Source organism: Tiliqua scincoides, chromosome 5 (genome assembly GCF_035046505.1).
Source record: "Tiliqua scincoides isolate rTilSci1 chromosome 5, rTilSci1.hap2, whole genome shotgun sequence".
Lineage (NCBI taxonomy): Eukaryota > Metazoa > Chordata > Lepidosauria > Squamata > Scincidae > Tiliqua > Tiliqua scincoides.
In genome coordinates, this window is record NC_089825.1 from 98,599,398 (window position 1) to 98,623,866 (window position 24,469).

Consider the following 24,469-nt stretch of genomic DNA (forward strand, 5'->3'; position numbering starts at 1 on the left):
AAAAGAGAAGATGTTTCAGACCTCATTGATAAATTAAAGATCAATAAGTCACCGGGCCCTGATGGCATACACCCAAGGGTTATTAAGGAATTGAAGAATGAAGTTGCAGATCTCTTGACTAAGGTATGCAACTTGTCCCTCAAAATGGCCACAGTGCCAGAAGATTGGAGGATAGCAAATGTCACGCCTATTTTTAAAAAGGGAAAGAGGGGGGACCCGGGAAACTATAGGCCGGTCAGCCTAACATCTATACCGGGTAAGATGGTGGAATGCCTCATCAAAGATAGGATCTCAAAACACATAGACGAACAGGCCTTGCTGAGGGAGAGTCAGCATGGCTTCTGTAAGGGTAAGTCTTGCCTCACAAACCTTATAGAATTCTTTGAAAAGGTCAACAGGCATGTGGATGCGGGAGAACCCGTGGACATTATATATCTGGACTTTCAGAAGGCGTTTGACATGGTCCCTCACCAAAGGTTACTGAAAAAACTCCACAGTCAGGGAATTAGAGGACAGGTCCTCTCCTGGATTGAGAACTGGTTGGAGGCCAGGAAGCAGAGAGTGGGTGTCAATGGGCAATTTTCACAATGGAGAGAGGTGAAAAGCGGTGTGCCCCAAGGATCTGTCCTGGGACCGGTGCTTTTCAACCTCTTCATAAATGACCTGGAGACAGGGTTGAGCAGTGAAGTGGCTAAGTTTGCAGATGACACCAAACTTTTCCGAGTGGTAAAGACCAGAAGTGATTGTGAGGAGCTCCAGAAGGATCTCTCCAGACTGGCAGAATGGGCAGCAAAATGGCAGATGCGCTTCAATGTCAGTAAGTGTAAAGTCATGCACATTGGGGCAAAAAATCAAAACTTCACATATAGGCTGATGGGTTCTGAGCTGTCTGTGACAGATCAGGAGAGAGATCTTGGGGTGGTGGTGGACAGGTCGATGAAAGTGTCGACCCAATGTGCGGCAGCAGTGAAGAAGGCCAATTCTATGCTTGGGATCATTAGGAAGGGTATTGAGAACAAAACGGTTAGTATTATAATGCCGTTGTACAAATCTATGGTAAGGCCACACCTGGAGTATTGTGTCCAGTTCTGGTCGCCGCATCTCAAAAAAGACATAGTGGAAATGGAAAAGGTGCAAAAGAGAGCGACTAAGATGATTACGGGGCTGGGGCACCTTCCTTATGAGGAAAGGCTACGGCGTTTGGGCCTCTTCAGCCTAGAAAAGAGACGCTTGAGGGGGGACATGATTGAGACATACAAAATTATGCAGGGGATGGACAGAGTGGATAGGGAGATGCTCTTTACACTCTCACATAATACCAGAACCAGGGGACATCCACTAAAATTGAGTGTTGGGCGGGTTAGGACAGACAAAAGAAAATATTTCTTTACTCAGCGCGTGGTCGGTCTGTGGAACTCCTTGCCACAGGATGTGGTGCTGGCGTCTAGCCTAGACGCCTTTAAAAGGGGATTGGACGAGTTTCTGGAGGAAAAATCCATTATGGGGTACAAGCCATGATGTGTATGCGCAACCTCCTGATTTTAGGAATGGGTTAAGTCAGAATGCCAGATGTAGGGGAGAGCACCAGGATGAGGTCTCTTGTTATCTGGTGTGCTCCCTGGGGCATTTGGTGGGCCGCTGTGAGATACAGGAAGCTGGACTAGATGGGCCTATGGCCTGATCCAGTGGGGCTGTTCTTATGTTCTTATGTTCTTATGTTCAAATTTGTCACTTGTTGCTCTTTTTCTCTGGATATATCTACACGCAAAATGAAATTGGTTTAATAGACATTCCCTTTCCCCAATGAATGCATGAACTGTAGTTCTGAAGAACTGTATAAATATTCATCACCATGCCTTAAGAATGATTTCTTTCAATAATCAGCTTTCAGGACAGAAATGAGTTTACTATTGTTTGGATCTTACTCCGTATCTCTATCACCAAAGATTTATTGGGATGAATAGCCCCAGAGAAGAGGTTGGAAGAATCAATAATTTCTTCCAAGCAACGCAAGTCCAAACAGCTCTCCTCCCTGCAACTGGGGTAAGTCAAGTCTTATGACAATGCATCATGTGCCTGAGATATTGTATCTGTACAAGTCTGTGTTGAATTGATTCCAAATCAAATGGGAAGAGCTGGACTTCTATAATCCCTCCATGCCTTTCTTGAATTGGACTGGATGGTCCAATGAAACCATACGGACTTTGGTCACATAGATGTGCTCTACATTTTCTCTTGCTTGTCTCTTTTACGTGGACCTTTCCAGGAAAGAGGTGAGGGTGGAAGCAGTCAGAGACTACTCAGACTGCCATCCTTGATGTCTTCCAGCTGGAGCTTATAGGCCACCCCATAAGAAAGTTGTACTGCAGGCAAGGGAGAGTTGGGGCACATAAGGCAAGAATAAGAAGAACTTGCAAGCCTGGCTGTGTTTTCCTCTGTCCAAGAAAAGTGCCAGAGTCTAAACAGACACAAACTCCTTCCCACAATTGCCACAAGGACTCCATCAAAACAACAGCATCCCAGCAAATTTTGAAAATGCAACACAATATAGTAGTTTCCACAGTGCTCTGTTCTTATACTGCACTTGTTTATTACTTCTCTTTTCCACCTTCCACTTTTTGTTTGGAAAGAGTTGAAAATGTTGATTTGAAGATCTGTGAAAGTTTCTCTGCATATAAAAATGTCCTCACTGCCTTTTCCTCAGTTTCACTCTCCTATCTCTGCCTCAGATTGCAAACAGGTCTGATATGTTTTATCATCTTTCTGACCTATGCCTCAGTTTGTCCCCAACACCTCTTCCTTCATTGCAGTTTCTAACTTTCTACCTCCGTTTTATTTCCTCCATTCCGTTTCCCACCACCTCTTTCTAATTCCTTTTCTCTTCTGTGATCACACCCTTCAACCGCTTGACCCTTTCATTCCCTTTCTCCACTCCTTTCCAACAGCCCCCCTGAATTAACTACCATCATTCTGTTTTATTCCTTTTCACATTGTGGTGAATTTAATTAAATTAGTTATCCCTTTTTCCTTTTCTTCCAGAGGATTCTCATTATTCCAGAGGGCTCCTTTCAGAGAACTCAAGTGAATACCAAAAATTGCACTATAGCAAATCAATTTAAAAAGTTCCTTTGCTCCCCTGATTTAAAAACAGCCTTACTGACCTTTGTGATGTTAAGTTAGAGTCATTTAGACAACAATTCAACAATCAGTCTCTCTCCAGGCCCTTAGAAAGGATTGTCTTTCTTTCAGGTGTTCAGGGGGAAGGGAGGGGGTCACTTGGAGAGAGAATGATTGATGGTTTCTCAGCTGGCTGCCCTCTCTCTAACTATTGTAAAGGACTGTTTTCCTTTAATTTAAAGGGCTCTTCCCATCATATTGAGATAAAAATCTCTACAAAAGTAAGAAAAGCATTTTAAAGGGGTGCATTTTTCCCCTTCTCCAGGGATCAGCACATTCCTTATCATTTGCAGGGGCCATTTGTGTTGAGTCAAATCCTTGTATAAAAAATCCATGTATAACAAGGTTGGACCTGTATATGGTTAAAATTGGCCATCTCCTATGTCTTTTTTATTCCTTCTTTCCTTTCTTTTATTTCCAGCCTGAATTTCGCCAGACTTCCCTTTTTTTTTTACTCTTCTTACCAGTGTCTTATTCTGTCAGCTTGTGTTCTGAGTAAATGCAGAACCAAGGCTTACATGTTGGTTCAGGGAGCAGGTGTGGACTGATGATTCAGCTGGAATCAGCAAGCACCTGGGACAGGCACACCCTGGGTGTGACCAAGGCCAGTACTGATTGGCTGAGCTGACTATACGAGGATAGTCAGAAGGAGCCTCAAGTGCAGCAGTAGGAGAGTTGATGGTGATTACTGTTAGACTGCTGCCAGTGACTGAAGAGGCTGGCTACTGTATGTATATGATGTTACTGACTATGGACTGAACTTTGACTGTGTATTGTGGAAAGCTGATTTGGATTTGTTGATACTGAACTGACTGCTCATCGTATATGACTTGGACTGTTTGCTGACTACTCTACTTGTAAAAACCCTTGCTCTATAATACAACTGCTGCATCGAAAGGACTCTGCTGTGTTTGTGCACCCTGCTCACACCTGGGGAAAGCCAAGGTTCCATCTCTTACAACTTTAACATTTCCTTTCTTTACCACCAAGCTCCCCACTATTCCTTCTATTTGATTCATGTTATCAGGCTCAGTCTGGCCACAGTGCTACTCAATTGTCTTCTCTCTTACATTTTCAGGCTCTCTTTGGTCACTACTTGCATGTGTCCTGTTCCTTTATCTCCTTTCCAGTAAGCTCTCCCTTATTCCACCTTCCCTCCCACCACATCAGGCTCAATTTGGCCCCACTTGGCTCCCATTTATTCCTTTCTTTCCTTCTTACATTATCAGGCTCAGTTTGGCCACTACAGACCAGTGTCATATTCTGCTTTTCAATGTCCCACTATGCTGTCCTCAATTCCTCTGCTTTTTTCACCTACTCAGTTTAGACACACTTTCAGTGTTGCATTCCATATGTTGTTGCTTCTATGGTTGAGCTCCATATGGTCACACTTAGTTCTTTTGTATTCCTTCTTTTCGTGGTTTGTGGTCACTACTTACCTGTGTCTTGTTCTATTTCTTTCTTACCCTGTCATGTCTACCACATACCACCTTCCACACACCTGAGATTTCATGCATTGTTTGATAACAGTTCCCTCTCTCTTTTATTCCTACTTGTATATAAAGGCCTGATGCACAAGAGGGGAGAAGGATGCACCAGAACTAAGAGGCAAGACCCAGGTCCCTGAGACAGTAGTCCCAATCCGAGGTAACCAGGTCTTCCCCAGGAGGGGATAGACCAATATCAGGAACAGGAGGGAGCACCAACACTTTAATTCTCTCTGCATTGCTTTTCATGGAGCAAGAAGTGAGAGGTTGGGACTTTGGCATGAGGCTCTGAGGGTTAAATGAGCTGGGCAGATGGCTGGAGAGCAGGATGTGTGGCAAAGCACCCAGACGAGAGCAGGGACTGTGAGAAAGGTGAGTGACCAGCCTCAGCCTGGAGGGGGTGGAAAGGCAACCAGGAAACCAGGTTTTCCCCAGGAGGTGAAAGAGACTCTAAGGGCACAATCCTAACCCCTTATGTCAGTGCTTTCCAGCACTGACAAGGGCAATGCAGCTCTGAGGTAAGGGAACAAACAATCACTTACTTTGAGGAAGCCTCCATGAGTGACACCCAACTGCATGATGCAGCACACGCCCCATTGGCACCACTATGCCAGGGCTGGAAAGCACGGACATAAGGGGTTAGGATTGTGCCCTAAAAAGATCTGAGGGGGGGGGGGGAGAGCTACAACACAGTAATTCTCTCCCCATTGCTTTTACAGGAGCCAAGAGAGAGAGATGAGGAACTGCAAGCAGGGCCAGCAAATGGGAAGGGAACACTATAACTATGGGGGGGGGAACAGCCCACTGCACAAGAGGGGAAGGGGCTGGATCTGAGCCCAGAGGCATGTCCAGGTCTCTGGGACATCAGCACAGTTCAGCAAAATGGAGAGGGAGGTGGCTGGGCTGATTGGCTCGCTCACTAAAAGACGAGTGGCAAAACAACCTCATGTAAATAGTGCAGCCACTGCAAATAGGACTGAGAACAGAGAGTGATCATCCTCAGACCCAGGGGGGTGGTGGTAAATAAGGCTGGGCAGATAGGAGGGAAAGGGGCTGCAGCAGAGCCCAGACTCTTCCAAGTCCCTGGGACAGCAGCCCCAACCCCAGGCAATCAGGCTTTCCAGAGGAGGGGAAAGGGCCTGTACAAGAAACAGGAGGAAGATCCAACACTTTAATTCTCTCCCCACAGCTTTGGATGGAGCCAGAGGAGAGAAGTGTTCAGAGCGGCAGGACTAAATCATTTGACTCGGAGTGTCAAAATAGGGTGTGTGGCAGGAAAAAAAAGGAGGATGGCTGGTCTGGGCCACACTGGGAAGTTTGGGCAGCTGCCTGCCTGACCTTTAGGATGTGCAGCGAAAGTCCCTTACTTTGCTACTGCAGAACAAGTAACAAGGGTCTGGAATAGGAGAGTAACCACCCTGAGTCCCTTCGAAGAGAAGGCCCGATGCACGGGAGGGGAAGGGGCTGCACCAGAGCCCAGACTCAACTCCAGGTCCCTGGGAGAGCAGCCCCGACACCAGGCAACCAGGTCTTGCCTAGGTGGGGAAAGGGCCTCAATAAGGAACAGGAGGAAGCTCAAACCCTTTTATTCAACCCCCTGAGCTTTTTATGGAGTCAGAGCAGAAAGGTTATGGGAGTGGCAGGGCTTAATCTAATGGCTCTGAATGCCAAAATGGGTAGCGTGCCAGAACAAATAGGAAAATGGCCTTTCTGATTTGGACTGGGTAGTTTGGGCAGCTGCCTGCCTGACTTTTAGGATGTGCAGCGAAAGTCCCTTACTTTGCTACCGCAGAACAAGTAACTAGGGTCTGGAATAGGAGAGTAACCACCCTGAGTCCCTTCGAAGGGAAGGCCCATTGCATGGGAGGGGAAGGGGCTGCGCCAGAGCCCAGACTCAACTCCAGGTCCCTGGGACAGCAGCCCCGACTCCAGGCAACCAGGTCTTCCCCAGGAGGGTACAGGGACCCTACATGGGAACTGCAACACCTTAATTCTCTGCCCATTGCTTTTGTGGGAGCCATGAGGGAGAGGTGGCCAGAGGGGCAAAGCTAAAGTATAAGCCTTGGAGTTTTCAAAATGGGCTGTGCACCAGAGTGAAGAGGAGAATGGCTGAACTGGGCTTGGCAGCTGTCGTGGAGGATGAGTGGCGAAACTCCCTGATTTTACTGGAGCAGGAGCTGTAACCAGGGACTGTAAATTGGGAGTGAACAGACTCAGATGTGGGCAGGGGGAAGGCCTGGCACACAGGAAGTGAAATTGCTGCACCAGAGCCCAGACACAATCCAGGTCCCTGGGACAGCAGCCCTGTTCCAAACACACCAAACCCACCCAGTTTGCCCACTGCTTACCTGTATCTTACTCCATTTTTTTTCCTTTCCCACCTCTGAGCTCTCCTTTATTCCTCCTTTTTCTTCCAGCTACACTTTGATCTCTTACTTATTCACTTACTATCTGTGCCTTATTCCTTTTTTCTTCCTCAAGATCTCAGCCATATTCCTTGTTTTTCACCCTTGAGCTCTCAGCACACCAAGTTCTCTATTATTTCTTCTTTTTTATCCTACACTATTAGGCTCAATTAGGTCACATGTGGGTCTCTTTTATTCCTTCCTTTCTGTCTTACCTTTTTTTGCTCTGTTGAGCAAAACTTACCTGTGTCTGATTTCTTCTTATTCTTCCTCAGGCTGCAATCCTAACCACATTTTCCTCAGAGTAAGCCCCATTGAACAAAATAAGACTTACTTCTAAGTAGACCTTGTTAGGCTTGTGCCCTCATTGAACTCTCTGTATTGCTGCTTCCACCCTCCCAAATTATCAGGCTCAGGCTGCAATCCTATGCATGCTTACCTGAGAGTAAGTCTCCTCAAACTCAGTAAGGCTTACTTATGAGCAGATGTGCCTAGGATTGCACTGTCAATTTGCTATACTTGGCTCTCTTTTTTACCTTATTTTCTTTCTCACATTATCAGTCTCATTTTGACCACATATGGCTCTATTTTATTCATTCTTTTCTATCATATCTTATCAGGCTCCACTTGGTAACTACTTACACCTTTGCCTCATTACTTTTTTTCTTTCCCATGGAGTTCTCACTTATTCCCCCACTTCATCAGGCTGAAGTACTCCACACAAAGCTCTTTTATTTCTGCTTTTCTTTCAATATCAGGCTTTATGTTGCCACTACTTACCTGTGCCTTATTCCTGTTTTTCCTTCCCACTGATCTCTCCCTTATTCCACCTTTTTTTCTCATCATTAGCAGACTCACTCAATGTGGCTGCACTTAGGTGTCTGTTCTTGTCTTTCTTACACAATCAGGTTCTGATTGACCACAACTATATGTTACTCTTTTTTTTCCTTACCACTGAGAACTCCCTTTTCCCTCTCTGTTTTCAGACTTTGTTGGCTACACTGAGCTGCACTTTATTCTTTCTTGCATTATATACTTAGTATGTCTATGCTTATCTCTCTTTCATTCCTTCTTACATTATTAGGCTCTAATTGACCACTGCTTACTTGTGTCTTATTCTTTTTTCTTTCCCACCTGTTAGCTCACCTTTGTCCCATCTTTTCTTTTTTACATTCTCAGGCTCAATTTGGCCACTGCTTACGTCTCTCTTATTTCTCCTTTTGGCCCTTTTCTTCAACTTTGCTTCTGCTTCCCACTGCTTAGCTCTTTACTATTCTTTTCTTTCCCCCCCCTTTCCTTCTTCAGTTCTGTTTCAACTTCCTACTTCCAACCTCTCTTTTATTCTTTCTCACATGTTCAAGTTGGCCACAGATTGTCTCTGTATCAATCCTGCTTCAATCTCCTACCACCTGCCTCCCTTTTATTCCTACTTGTTATGTATTTATTTAGTTGAAATCTTTTTACCACAGCCTTGCAGCCTCATGGGGGCCAGCAGGGTGCCTTTCAGACTAAGCAAAGCAGAAGTATTTTTGTTCATGTTTCATAGGATCAAGGTCTTAGTTTCCTACCATATATTCACCTCCTATCTCTGGCTTCCTTGCTTTACATAGCCTCCATTTCCCATTTCTGCCTCTGTTTTCTTTTCTACTTTATCTTCCCTTCTGGAGCGTGAGATCAAAAAAGGAGTGTGAAAGGCACTTGGTGAGGCTTTGTCCAATCTTGACCTCATGGTTAGTGTACGATTCCTTGTGGTCCTGGCAGTGGCAGGCCCAGCAGCTACCAACCTATCATTGGGGCCTCTCTTCCTGGAGATGATAGAACTGGAAGCACTTGCAAATTTGAGACAGCCCCCCCCCCTAATTTTAATGATAAACTACTGGGGGGAAAAACCTCATCTTCCTTGCAGATACTTACAGGATTTGTGGCTTTTGTGCCACAAAATCTCCTGTGATCTCTCCTCCAAAATAAACTGAGTGAGAGCAGATTTGCCATCAAATCTTCTCACTACTCAAGAAAATGGGGAGCCCATCATAGCAAAGAAGTCTCTTTTGCTGCTGCTGTGCCTCATCTGGTGGGATTCTGAAGATGCCCACAAAGGAAAAGATTGGCTGCCTTGAAGCTTTCAATCTGGTCCTGAGTATCAGGTAACTCCTCAGGTAACTCTCCCCTGGCTGGCCAGAGACAACTTCCTAAGATTGCCTGAAGTAGCAGAGATGCTCAGGACACAGAAACCATTAATAAATCCTTCTTAGATCTTTCAGTATGTTATCACCTTTCAATCAGTATAGATAGGAGGAAGAGAATAATAAAAATGCACCCTCTCCTGATCCTGAGAACCAACATAATTACTAATACCTTTACACAATAACCAATAAGATCACTAATTCGTCATCCCTCCCTCTTCCTCTCACTAACTCTCTTTAGAATAGTAAAGATGAAAAATGCAAAAATTCAGGTAACTAAGAAGCACTTACTAGTCTGGTCTGGTCTGGTCTGGTTTTTTCTGGTCTGGTGAGGGCAATGTTCTGACAGTTGAAACAAGAGACTATGAAGTCACAGTGTGATGACCCTCTTGTGACATCACACTGCCAGGAAACCCCTGCATAATCAGTGTGCATAATCATTAGTCTACAACATTGGTTCCCAAACTGGTGGGTTAAGACCCATCAGGGAAACTAGAAAAGGAATGGCTCAGAAATCAGCAGCAGCACAATCGGGGAGTGGAGGGTTTTTTCAAGTTACTTGGGGATTGCTATGGCTCTCTGGAGGGTCTGGGGAACCTGTGACCCTTTCTGCAGCCCCCCCTAAGGCTTCAGACTCCTGAAAAAACAGAAAAAAATGCACCTGGTTTTGTAATCAAAACAGGAAGTTGTTGTTTTTCCTCCTTTTTACAGGTCTTTGAAGCCCCGGGGAGGTTGCAGAGGGGGTCGCTGGCTCTCCAGACCCTCCAGAGAGCCATAGCAACCCCCAGGTAAGTTGGAAATCCTGAAATCCTTCCCTCATCCTGATTGTGCTGCTGCCTCCTGCCTCTCCCCCTCTCCTCTCCAGCAAATACTTACAGAGTTCCCAAAGTCCTGCCGGGAACCACTGATCCAGCACTCCATTTTGCACAGTGACCAGTCAAAGGCATCTGGGAATCCCGGAAACAAGATAACAAGGCAACAGCAAGTGTATTCAGTGGCCTCGGAACTGAGAGGTTCCACTTGGCGATCATGATTAGTAGCCATTGCTAGGCCTTCTCCATGAAATTGTCCCCTTTTAAAGCCATTAAACTGGTACCCATCACCATTTTCTGTAGCAGCAAATGCCAGAAGATCATTTTCTTTCTTGTCTGTTATTTATTTTATAACCTCTCTGAATTCCCTGTTTACAACTAACTACAGTTAGAAGAATAGAACTGTAACTACAGATAGAAGAAGAGAAGCAACCAAGAAGTTATAACCAAATAACAAGATAGTTTGTTGCCTGTAACCTCTCTTGTTATTTGGTTATAACTTCTTGGTTGCTTCTCTTCTTCTATCTAATTAACCTCCTTGTTAGATTTTAGTTTCCTATACTGTAGTGCATGCTGTATAACAAAGTCTGAAACTTTCTTGTATTAAAGTCCTCACCAACTCAACTTAGCTTTGTGTGGAACTGATCAATGGAGTCAGTTCTAACAGTTTCATCATCCTGAATAACTTGCAGTAATCTCCCTGTTAGCAATTAACATTCTCTAGTATTCTCTAGGAGGGGGGTATTGGCCAGAAAGTCCCCCTCTTCCTTGTCTGATAGTCTGGGCTGTGGCATCAGACATATTCTACCAAGGCTTTTCCCCATTTAGCTGTGAGTCCAAAAAGGGAAAGAAGAGAACAGGTCTGGAGTGAGCATGATAACCACTAGGCACAGCTTCCCTGGGTCAGCAAGTGCAGTCTGTCCCTCGTCTGTCTCCCTGGTTATGGGTCTTCCTTCTTTGCCTCTTTGCCTCAGTCTGTTGGCCAAGTGTCTCTTCAAACTGGGAAAGGCCATGCTGCACAGCCTGCCTCCAAGCGGGCCGCTCAGAGGCCAGGGTTTCCCACTTGTTGAGGTCCACTCCTAAGGCCTTCAGATCCCTCTTGCAGATGTCCTTGTATCGCAGCTGTGGTCTACCTGTAGGGCGCTTTCCTTGCACGAGTTCTCCATAGAGGAGAGCCTTTGGGATCCGGCCATCATCCATTCACACGACATGACCGAGCCAACACAGGCATCTCTGTTTTAGCAATGCATACATGCTAGGGATTCCAGCACATTCCAGGACTGTGTTGTTTGGAACAAGGAAACCATGCAACTTGACAGCAACTCCTCTCTGCCAGGGATGGTCAACTTGTTATCACCATGTAGGCAGCTCTCGGATACTTCTGGTTGTTTCAAACTGGTATCCCCAGATCTTCAAGCATACATGGCAGCAGCTCTACCACTGAGCTAGACCTCCTGCACAAAACATGTCTTTTAGTATATAAAACTCAGGTCTATTTCCCAAGAAAATGTGTCAAAAATACAGCCCATTATATTAACTGTTCTTAAGTTTAAGCAAACCAATTTTTTCGCACTGATTTCAATACTGCTTAGTCATGTTTCATATTCTGGGGATACAAACCATAGAGGTGATTTTATTCTTTAGAAAAATGGAAATGTGAAGCTAGGTCAAAACAATAGCTTGGTCTGAATCAAATATATTACCCATTTCAGGACATTAAGTGATTGCTTGTGGACATGGTGAAAGGAAATGTGTTGTAACTCATTTAGAGCACAACCCTATGCATGTCTACTCAGAAGTAAGTCTCATTGTGTTCTATGGGGCTTCCTCCCAGGAAAGTGTGTATAGGATTGCAGACTTACTATATTTTATTGTTGGGAATGTCTACAAAGATACATTGTTCAGTACACTTAGATTATCATCAAAAAGCAAAAGTCTGGAGTGTAATAAATACTTTGGTTTGGAAAACGGTGGTTAATTTTCAAAGCTGTTATGAGCCATGTTTTCTCCCATTAGATTACCTATGGAACATACGAGATACCAGTCACAAGAAATAATTTTCCTTTTATATACTGGATGGCAACAAGGGAAGGTACTCTGCACACTGGAATAGGCCAGCTACTACTGCATTTCCAATGGACGTGGATTGGTCTCATTGTTTCAGAGAATGATAGTGGAGAAGGCTTCCTGCAAATTTTGACACCATTGCTTGCCTGGAATAGCATTTGTGTTGCCTTCTTAGAAAGGACTGGCATTGCCAAGAATCTAAATTTGGATCGCACTCAAAATACATACTTAAAAATATATATTTAGTATACGCTCCACACTTTTATTGACGACAGCCAATGTTGTTATTGTCAGTGGGGACTCTCAGTCTCTGAGACTACTGGCATTCCTTTTATATATTGCTGAATTTACATATAAACCCTATATAGGGAAGGTTTGGATCACACCACCTCAATGGGATTTCACCAGCGCTATTGACATTGAGGGCTTCTGTGCAAAAACATTCCATGGGACTTTGTCTTTCGCAACCTCCATGAAGGCTGTGCCAGGATTCCAGAACTTCCTTCAGAATCTAAAGCCTAAAAAGTCTCTTGCACATTTCCTCTATCTTTTCTACAAATTTGCATTTGAGAGTTGCCGTGGTAGGAAAATTAAAACCTGTAAACACTGTACAGGAAACTGGAGAGCCTGCCTCAGTCTCTGTTTGAGATGGAGATGAGTGATCAGAGCTACCGCATTTACAATGCTCTCTATGCTGTAGCACATGCTTTAAATGCCATATATACGTCCAGGTCAAAAACAATGCTGAACAGAGACACATTCAAACTGGTGAACATTGAACCCTGGCAGGTATATTCCTCACTGTAATGAAACAGTTATGTATGATGCAGTCCCAAGCACACTTACAAGGAAGAAAATTGGTACTGAGCACAATGGAAAATTCTTCTAAGTAAAATGCTGTGGATGGAATGGGTGGTGTGGGTGAAATCATGTCCCTGGGCACATGGGGGACAAACTGCTGAAGCTAAGCAGATCTGGATCTAGCAGGACTTTGACAACTGACCTCCTGGGTATCCCAGGTACATTGCTTCAAGTTGCAAAATGAAAGAAAAGTGGATTATAAATATTTAATTTTGAAAACCTGCCACTAGCATTGTTGACACGAAGCTCCCTGGGACTTTGAGTAGAGGACCGCATGAAATACTTCAATAGGGCTCAACCTTTCCAGTTTTCCAGCACCAATGCAGCTGCAGTGTAGCCCCTAGGTAAGGGGACAAATGTTCCCTTACCTTGACAAGGCCTCTGTGACTACCCCCAAACTGCAGGATTTAGTGCATGCCCCGTTGGCATAGCTGCATCAGTGCTAGAAAGTTGGATAGGATTGGGCCCATAGATATGGAAATGTTGGATATGATGGTGAGCTGAGAGGAGAGGAAGATGAAGATCTGCCAAGCCTATTCTAACTGTTTTTAATGAAAGAATAAAATATTCTTGCAACGTGTAATTCTCAGGTTTACAAGTACCTTTTTTAAACCTGGGATTTGGTAATACAGTGTACAATATGAAGGTATCATCTGTTTTTTATTTTCCATTTTTTTCCAATCTAGATACACTCTTTTCTGAAAAATGTCCACTTTAACAATGGTGCTGGCCATGAAGTCTGTTTTGCCAATGAGGAATTGTCATTTGGACTTGATGTCATCAACTGGGTCACTTTCCGCAATAAATCATTCCTTAAGATTCAAGTTGGAAGGATGTCTCCAAGTCAAGAGTTTACCATCCATGATGATGACATTGTGTGGAATAGTATATTTAAGCAGGTAGGGCTAAAATCCTTCAGCAAGGTGACCTCCTCATTTGCCTGGGAAAATGATTTTACCCACTCCACCCAAGCATTCCTGAGCCTCTGAGCATTCCTGGAGGCATGCACTGCATGCTGTGATGGAAGCATGATTGAGAGGCCTTTGAGATGTAAGTGAATGTATTTTCCCCTTACCTCTGCATAGGCCCCCTGACAGCTTATGGGTCTCCTTATACCTATGCCAGCTACATAATTGATTTAAGCCCAAGGAGATCCAAAGGGTGGAGCAGCTTGAAAAATAGGGGATTGAATACGAAATGCATGACTGCCATCAGATCAACCCTTTCCTTCCCTGACACACTCCTGTTCCTCCTCTGAAGTGCCCCTTTACTCTTCCTCTCTGTCCATGGCCAACCCCCGCCGACAACTTACTTGAGTTGGTAGAGATTCCTGAAGCCACAGCTGTACAGTCTGCGCTGCTCACCAGGGCTTTTTTTTTTTTAGTTATTTTCCAAAAACAAATATAAACAAACATAAATAACACATAACAAATAACACAAAAAAATATAAAACCACTACACAAAAAACAACGGGTGCAGGAAACCATATGTGTGTGTTGGCAAGCTTCAGTCTCGAAAGACTATGGTATCGCGCTCTGAATGGTGGTTCTGGAACAGCGTCTAGTGTGGCTGAAAAGGCCAATTCAGGAGTGACAATCCCTTCCACACTGGGAGCAATTGCAATCTGTCCCTGGTCTGTCTCCCTGGCTATGGGCCTTCCTTCTTTGCCTCTTTGCCTCAGTCTGTTGGCCAAGTGTCTCTTCAAACTGGGAAAGGCCGTGCTGCACAACCTGCCTCCAAGCGGGCCACTCAGAGGCCAGGGTTTCCCACTTGTTGAGGTTCACTCCTAAGGCCTTCAGATCCCTCTTGCAGATGTCCTTGTATCGCAGCTGTGGTCTACCTGTAGGGCGCTTTCCTTGCACGAGTTCTCCATAGAGGAGATCCTTTGGGATCCGGCCATCATCCATTCTCACGACATGACCGAGCCAATGAAGGCATCTCTGTTTCAGCAGTGCATACATGCTAGGGATTCCAGCACGTTCCAGAACTGTGTTGTTTGGAACAAGGAAACCATATATCATCATACATTGCTAAAACTAATAAATCATTACATATCTCCTAATCAATTTCCTCTTCTACATTTACCTCTTAATATCATTTTTCACTCATCATTCATCTATCATATCATATCAAATATAATATATATATGCAGTACAATCATCTAAATACCCTATCATTTATTTCTAAAACTTCATTTTCATGCAAGCATAAAAGAGTTTCAATTGCTCATTGTTCAATTTATGTCGGTTTTCGTTGTTGATCCAAAATTTCTGTCTGTCCATTTCCGTCACAGTCATTATTTTCTCTATTAATTCATCTTTCGTGGTATTTTAGGTCCTTGCAATATCTAACATATATAATCCTCGCTACAGTTAAAATCATAATAACTAGGTACACATTTTTTTTATCTATAACATCTAAAATAATATTAAGCAAAATAATTCACAGACCAGGGAGACAGACCCAAAATAGTTTCAACAGTATAGTAAATCCAACAATCTCTTGAATTGGATTTCTTGCCATCCTCCAATAAATTTACATTTTTTTTACATGTCCAGCACATATGATAAAACGTTCCTTCCGCACATTTACATTTTCAACAACTATTTGATATATTCTGCTTCATTTTTACCAATTTTTTGTGTCATGTACCATCTTTAAAACATTTTATATACATTTTCTTTAACTTTAATTTCCTCAGGAGCAAGTGGCTCCTTGGGAGTAAGGAATAGGTACTGCCAGGATTCAGCCCCCAGACAAGAAGTAGGGAATGAGAACTCCCCACACATGGGGCTGATGAAACCCAGAAGGGGTGTAGCCCTGGGTTGGCTGGGTTCATAAGGAGCCCAGAAGCCAGCAGGAGAGGTTCTCCAGGGGGCTTGGGCTCCTGGGAAATGGCTGGATGGAGCCTTGGCAAACCCCTGACCTGGCCCTTAACTGAGCCTTGCCTTGGAGGGGCTGAGTTGCCTATCAGTTTAGGGAGGGGGCCTCCACCCTTGCAGGGGATCAGGGGGCAGGCCTACAGGGGCACTCACAACCAGTGGCCCCTGGGGTGAAGAACAGCCTACCTTGGACCAGAAGCAGAGTGCCCTGATAGATCCTGGGAGTAGGTCAGGGGTGCAGAACCCCTCCTGAAGAGCTTAGTAGTGGCGTTACAGGGAAAGGGTGTAAGGAGCCCGGACCAGCCTACCTGACTTCTACCGATGTTCACATGGACCAAGTGCCCGACCCACACCCTCTACTCCTGGGGCACTGGCAGCGCAGCTCCTGCTGACGCAAGCCTTTCCAGCCTGCGGACTGAGACTTGATTTGGCCAGCAGGGCCGAATGAGTCTGGACTTTTGAACTGTGAACAAAGCCTACTTGAGGGGCTCATGGCCCAGTGGTGTAACGGGAACCTAATGAATGTGAAATACTTGACAAAAATAAATCCCCTTTGCCAGTACCATCAACGCTCCCAGTGGTTCTTCTCAAGACCTGGTAAGTCCTCGGCCCATCGCCCATTCTTGCGGCTGCCCTTGCCACCCCGCGGGGAGGGGAAAGGGGCAGCTCTGGGGATACAGTGGGTCTGAGAAGTTTAAAAAGTTTTGAGAACCACTGGATAGGATTGCAGAGTCACAGATGACATTGCCCAGGTCTTGTAGGAATGCTACAAGTACACCATTAGTACACATGCCTAAAGTTAAATATCCTGGTCCACTTTAATCTAAACCCATACTGGATCATTCCTGTCCTCTACAGACATAGAATAAAACTATTTTAAACGTAATTTGCAAGGCACATAGCATGTCATGTTGATTAACCAAATACCTATATTGAGTTAAACAGTGAGATAAATATCAAATAGATAGTTGGGTTTTGAGGTGGGCCCCATCTTTTAACAAGCTGAAGCCTACTGGAAAAAGAATGGCTATAGTGGAGAGGCATTAAAAGATAGCTTCTACTTATGTCCCTATTTTTTATTCTTAGAAGTTACCCCAACAGAATCTTATTGCTATTGGAGACTGGCATACCGGGGGGGGGGGAAGGTAAAATGCCCTGGGGTGCCACACCTCAGAGCCAGCTGCCCCCCTGCCATCATCCCCTGTTGCCATCCTTGCCCCCTCACCACTGCTTTTGGCTGCCCTCTTGAGGCATTCTGGGGACTGTGAAGGGTGCACATGTCAAATCTGTAACATTTCTCAACATGCATACTGTGGTAGTATCAAGTCTAATATATTTAAAATGAAGTGAATGGGGACTCACCTGAAATTGGCTCATGACCCACCTAATGGATCCTGACCCACAGTTAGCTGCCATCCATACCCCCACCATCATCCACACCTGCACAGTCTGCTCTGTCAGTTTCACAACCAAACAAAAATGGGGTCAAGTCCCACTGGTGCGTTTCAGACTCCCAGTTTGGGAACTGCTGCACGATTTTAAACAGAACCATGTTTGCATTGACAAACCATTTGGTGCTTCTTTTTGTTTAAATTTTCACACAGGAGCATGATTGGAAGTGTAACCATATGTCCTAAAGTCCTAAACCCCCCTACCATCCACCATTGTTTTGTTACATTAAATACTATCCCCACTGTTTTTTAAAAAAAATTCCAACAGACCATTTTTCATATGTACTATAATAAAATTTGGCCCATCTGCCTAGCACTCCTTTATCAGATTTATGTAACATATAGCAACTCATGTATGGGAAGGGGTGAAATCTGAATGGGGATCACAACGAAGGCAACCCACATCTCACCGTGATCCCAGTTCAGATTCCCTTCCACAAAATTGCATACCGTTTGATCTTTGTAAACATTTATGTTTTTCATTTCACAAAGATGATCAGGGAGATGTTCAGATACTCTGTAATTATCCAAACTACTGTTATTTCCTTCCTTGCGCAGTTGGTAAGAAATGCATCCATATTTCAAAAGGAGGTGGATCTATTCTGAACTGTATCAGTGCCCCACGGAGGAACAGAGATCACCAAACATTTCTTCTTCAAAACATTTTGGGGAGACATCTCTGTGACCACACATGCTGCTGAGTGAGGTTCCTGTGAGGTTCCATCAGGATGCCAGCCACAGAGATATCATTGTAGCTGGAACTGTAGTTCAGGATGCAGAAGTTCAGCTGCAACTGGGTTAGACATGTATTTGCAGCCCAGTGGTTGTTTTTGCTCTTCTTGCTGCTGCTTCTCCCTTCTCTTGTCTGTTGGGAGGATGTGCCCAGTAAATGTGAATTGGAAGGAAGCTATGGGGATACTAGGCTAGGAGATGCTGTCATTGGTGGGGTCCTCTCTCTTATACGTCCTGTACACTCTGCAATCAATTTTCAGAGACTACCAGCAATGAAGACAAACAAATTCTTGTAAGTTATTTCTTGTTTGGTACCCATCATGCTATTTGAAATATGAAGACTAGAGATCAAACAACTGCACTGGGGTGGAATTTCAACAGGTGCAGCTTGTTGGGAAGAACAGGGGCGGGTTGGGGCAATGCCATGGTCAGGAAGAGAGTGGATATCTTTGAAAGCACCTCTGTTTATATCCTATCTCCCTTCCTGGCCACAAAATACCTACACATATCCACTTGGACTTCCACCTGCAAAATGACAGGCACAGTAGATCCATTGCAGCAGCTAAGACTTACTTCAGGACAAAGGAAGAAATGTTCCCTTACGCAATCGTTTTTGTTCTGGTCATATGAACAACTCCATTCCTGCATCCCTCTTCCTTACATCGCTTTAGTTTTGTTTCCTTTTCTCATTGTACTTGGAATGATGTTTTTCACTGTACAAGCAAATATCCAATAGTGTGGGTGTCATTGTCCCCTAAAATTGAGTGCTGTGCAAATCAGCACTAAAAAAGACATTGTTCTTGACGGGACAAGAACCTGACACTGACTGGCCAGAATACACTGCTCTGATTGACAATAGCTTTCAGTCATGCCCAGGATGAACAACACTGTAGCAAAACAGGGCACAAGGAAATGCCATTGTGGGTGGTACTACTATAAATGTATATGTGGCGCACATGACAATTTGCTAGACCTTATCTCTGCCTCAATGTCAATCTAATTTCAGAATAAAGCACAAACATTATCAGCATGTCCTGGCCTTCCTTTTTGCCATTCAGGAGATCAACAGGAATCCCAACCTCTTGCCCAATGTGACCTTGGGCTTTAAAATCTATGACAACTTTTTTGAAGGAATGGACACGTATAAGTCCATCCTGGATCTACTCTTCAAACAACAAAGGAATGTACCCAATTACAAGTGTGGTAAGAAAGGTGATGTCTTGTCTGTCATTGGGGGATTCACGGTAGAGTATGTCATCCAAATGGCCAACATTCTTAGCCACTACAAGTTTCCACAGGTATGTACATTCAGATGCATGAACGGGTGGCATAAAACCGCTCTTCACTTATTATATTATTTGCAACTTTATCAGTGAATGCCCTTTTTTTAGCTTGAAAAGAATTGCAAAGGGGCAATGCAATGCAATAAGTAAATCATTTATTTAGAAGAAATAACCATTTGAGGAGGTTCTTGAGATCTCAGTTGTATAGGAGGAAATAACATGACTGATCAGCAACCCAGATGTGGGCAGAGAGACCTTCAGTTCTAAATAATAATGATAAAAATAATAATTATTGTCGGGGTCGGCTGCCTCCCTCCCACCCCGACTGACCTGGAGAGGCCAGGGGAGGGACCCCCCACTGGCAGCAAAAGCATCAGGAGGAGGAGGAGGAGAGGCTGCCTGAACCCTGGGAGCGCCCGCCCAGCTCCTGTTTCACCAAACATGAGGGAAAGAAGGGAGGCAGGGACCAGAGCCCCAGGCCCCTGTAAGGAAGTGGGAGGAGGGTGAGGGAGGAAGGGGGGAGCAGAGAGGGCTTCATAAGGGAGGCCTGTGATGAGGGTGAGGAGGCCAAGGTGTGGAGCAGTTTCTGCTGCCCACTGGTGAAGACCACCCTCAAGAGACAGCGAGGAGGAGAAGGGTGCTGTGACCCCCTCCCTTTGGTCACCCAGCTGAGGCTCCTAAGACACTCCCCTCCACCCTTCGTTAGGCCTCCTCTCCCTTGCTGGGAAGGCCTGGGAGGCAGGGAACCAAGCTCCACGGATGACAACCGCCTCGCCCCCACATGAAGCCTGACAATACTAATGTTGGTATTTATATACCGCCTTTCTTGGTCATCAAATTTCTCCTCAGACTTTAATTCAAGGTGGTTTGCATAGCAAGGTTTTCCAAACCCCGTAGGAACCTTTATAATAGAATAGTTCTGATCTTTCATAGAAAGCCTCATTCCAGCTGAATTCCTTCCCAGTCTGGCCTCCCTCTGGCTGCTTCGCCTCCAATGCAACTTGACAGCAACTCCTCCCTGCCACTGATGGTCAACTCGTTATCAGCATGTCCCAGATACTTCTAGTTGTTTCAAACTGGTGTCCCCAGATCTTCAGGCATACAAGGCAGCAGCTCTACCACTGAGCCAGACCTCCTGCCCTAAATATGCTTATCAGTGTATAGCACCCAGGTTTGTATCCCCAGAAAATGTGTCATAAATGCAGTCAGTTATATACACTGTTCTTAAGCTTAAGTACACCAATCTTGTCGCACTGATTTCAATACTGCTTAGTCATATCCCATATTCTGGGGATACAAACCAAAGAGGTAATTTTAATCTTTCAAAAAATGGAAACTTGAAGCTTGTCAAAACAATAGCTTGGTCTGAATCAAATACGTTACCCTTTTCAGGACATTAAGTGATGGTTTGTGGACATGGTGAAAGGAAATGTGTTGTAACTCAGTGAGAGCACAACCCTATGCATGACTACTCAGAAGTAAGTCTCATTGTGTTCTATGAGCAGTGGCGTAGCTGATTGTGTATTTTCTAGTTAATTGGCATAACTCTTGATAGAATACAGATATTCCAAAGCCATTTTGATTCATTGCATTCTGCATTAAATTACCTTTCCAATGATATATAACATGATGGTATTATTCATAGATACCAATATTTTCACAATTTTGGTCACTAGTGTCAAGCTCAGCTTGTTGTCCCGCTAAAGCTTGATGCCCGGTGCAAGTGCTACTCCCTGCACCCCCTTATCTAAGCCACTGTCTATGGGGCTTCCTCCCAGGAAAGTGTGCATACAATTGCAAACTTATTATAATTGATGGGAATGTATACAAAGATACATTGTTCAGTATACTTAGCATCTCATTGATAAGCAAAAGTCTGGACTGTAATAAATATGTTGGTTTGGAAAAGGGTGGTTAATTTTCAAAGCGGTTCTGAGCAATGTTTTCCCCCATTAGATTACTTATGGTACATTTGAGAAACCAGTCACAAAAAATAATTTCCCTTCTCTATATTGGATGACAATAAGGGAAGGTATTCTGCACACCGGAATAGTCCAGCTACTGCTGCATTTCCAATGGACATGGATTGGTCTCATTGTTTCAGACGATGATAGTGGAGAAGGCTTCCTGCAGAGGCTGACCCCATTGCTGGCCCGGAACAGCATTTGTGTTGCATTCTTAGAAAGGACTGGCATTTGCAAGGATCTTAATTTGCTTAACACTCAAAATATATTCATGCAAAATATATTGAGCATACGCTCCACACTTTCATCCACTACAGTCAACGTTGTTATTGTTGACAGGGACTCTCAGACTCTGGAACCATTGGCACTCGTTTTATATGCAACTGAATTTAGACGTAGACGTCCTATAGGGAAGGTTTGGATCACATCACCTCAGTGGGATTTTGTCAGCACTGCTGCCACTGAGGGCTTCTGTGCAAAAACATTTCATGGGACTTTGTCTTTCACAACCTCCATGAAGGCCGTGCCAGGATTCCAGGACTTCCTTCAGACTCTAAAACCTAAAAAGTCACTTGCACGTTTTCTCTGCATTTTCTACAAATTTGCATTCCGGTGTTGCGGTGATGTGAAAATTAATACTTGTAAACACTGTACCAGAGAGGAGAAACTGGAGAGCCTGCCTCAGACTGCATTTGAGATGGAGATGAGTGATGTGAGCTACCGTATTTACAATGGTCTCTATGCTGTAGCACATGCTTTAAATGCCATATATACGTCCAAGCCAAAAACAATGCTGAACAGAGACACAGGCAAACCTTTGAACATTGAACCCTGGCAGGTATATTCCTCACTGTATTGCAACGGTTATGTATGGTGCAATCCCAAGCACAATTACAAGGAAGATAATTGGAGCACAGTGGAAATCACTTCTATGTAAACTTGCTGTGAATTGAATGGGGGGTGTGGGTGAAATCATGTTCCCAGGCACATGGGGGGGGGCATATTGCTAAAGCTAAGCAGATCTGAACCTTGCAGGACTTTGATGACAGACCTCTTGGATATCCCATGCACATTGCTTTATAGCCCAAGCCTATCCATGTCTACTCTGATTTAAGTCCATTGTGTTGAATGGGGTTGACTCCTAGGAAACGGCATAGGGTTGAAGTCTTAAGTTCCAAAATGTAAGAAAAGCAGACTATAACAGGAACGTGTGATTCAGGTCGTGGGTAAGACAGAACTGCCCCTTTGTAGCCCATGGAAAAGTGCCACAGCTATCCAGCTGTCTCTTTACACCTGAGAAAGCAGGGGCAAGGATAGCCTCCTTGGGTGTAAGCAGGCAGGGTAACTGCAGTGCATTTCCAAGGACAATGACAGGGCAGTTCTGCCACACCTGCTGCCCCGAACCGCACATCCCTGAAATATTAACTTTCATTGTGAAAACATCCACAAAGCTCCCTGGATACCTTTGAGTAGAGGAACAAATTGAATACGTCAATAGGACCCAATCCTATCCAAGTTTCCAGCACCAATGAGCTGCACTGTAGCCCCACGTAAAGGAACAATTGTTCCCTGACCTTGACAAGGCCTCTGTGACTACCCCACACTGCAGGATGCAGAGCAGGCCCCATTGGCATAGTTGCATCAGTGCTGCAAAGTTTGGACTGGGCCCATAGATGTGGAAATGTTGGATAAGATGGTGAGCTGAGAGGAGAGGAAGATGAGGAAGATCTGCCAAGCGTATTCTAATAGTTTTTAATAAAAGAAAAAAAGTTCTTTTAACTTGTACATCCCAGGTTTACAGGTGCCTTTTCTGACCAGGGGATTGGTAATACAGTGTACAATATACGTTGAAGCTATCAGCTGTTTTCGGTTTTTGTCCAATCTAGATGCACTCTTTTTTGAAGAATGTCCACTTTAACAATGGTGCTGGCCATGAAGTCTGGTTTGCCAATCAGGAACTGTCTTCTGGACTTGATGTCATCAACTGGGTCACTTTCCCCAATCAATCCTTCCTTAAGATCCGAGCTGGAAAGATTTCTCCAAGTCAAGGGTTTACCATCCATGATGAGGCCATTGTGTGGAATAGCAGATTTCAGCAGGTAGGGCTAAAATCCTTCAGCACGGTGACCTCTTCATTTGCTTGGGAACATTCCTGAACATGAGAACATTCCTGGAGGCATGCACTGCATGCTATGGTGGGGGCAGGATTGAGAGGCCTTTGAGATGTAAAGGAGCATACTTTCCCCTAACCTCTGTATAGGCCCCCTGACAGCCTAGGGGTCTCCTTGTACCTTGTTGTTGTTGGCAACCTTCAGTCTCGAAAGACTATGGTATCGCACTCTGAATGTGGTTCTGGAACAGCCTCTAGTGTGGCTGAAAAGGCCGATTCGGGTGACAATCCCTTCCACACTGGGAGCAAGTGCAGTCTGTCCCTCGTCTGTCTCCCTGGCTATGGGCCTTCCTTCTTTGCCTCTTTGCCTCAGTCTGTTGGCCAAGTGTCTCTTCAAACTGGGAAAGGCCATGCTGCACAGCCTGCCTCCAAGCGGGCCGCTCAGAGGCCAGGGTTTCCCACTTGTTGAGGTTCACTCCTAAGGCCTTCAGATCCCTCTTGCAGATGTCCTTGTATCGCAGCTGTTGTCTACCTGTAGGGCGCTTTCCTTGCACGAGTTCTCCATAGAGGAGAGCCTTTGGGATCCGGCCATCATCCATTCACACGACATGACCGAGCCAACGCAGGCGTTTCTGTTTCAGCAGTGCATACATGCTAGGGATTCCAGCACGTTCCAGGACTGTGTTGTTTGGAACTTTGTCCTGCCAAGTGATTCCGAGAATGGGTCGGAGGCAGCGCATGTGGAAAGCGTTCAGTTTCCTCTCCTGTTGTGAGCGAAGAGTCCATGACTCGCTGCAGTACAGAAGTGTACTCAGGACGCAAGCTCTGTAGACCTGGATCTTGGTATGTTCCGTCAGCTTCTTGTTGGACCAGACTCTTTGTGTACCTCTCCTTGTACCTATGCCAGCTCTATAACTGGTATCAGCCCGAGGAGAGCCAGAGGGTGGGAAAGCTTGAAAAATGGGGGATAGGGACATGCATGACTCCCACCAGATCAACCCCTCCCCTCCCTGACCGACCCCTGTTCCTCCCCTGAAGTGCCCTATTACTCCTCC

The 24,469-nt window shown here is 44.8% G+C and overlaps 1 protein-coding gene across 1 annotated transcript in view; it reads left to right on the forward strand.

Moving 5' to 3' along the window:
• Positions 1–24,469, forward strand: part of LOC136652533 (vomeronasal type-2 receptor 26-like) — a 49,915-nt gene that overhangs the window by 19,446 nt on the left and 6,000 nt on the right. Inside the window, exons 6-8 of the mRNA XM_066629473.1 lie at positions 9,964–10,040; positions 12,746–12,920; positions 13,679–13,891. Coding sequence (XP_066485570.1) covers positions 9,964–10,040; positions 12,746–12,920; positions 13,679–13,891 — 465 coding nt within the window. The remainder of the gene's footprint in view (positions 1–9,963; positions 10,041–12,745; positions 12,921–13,678; positions 13,892–24,469) is intronic.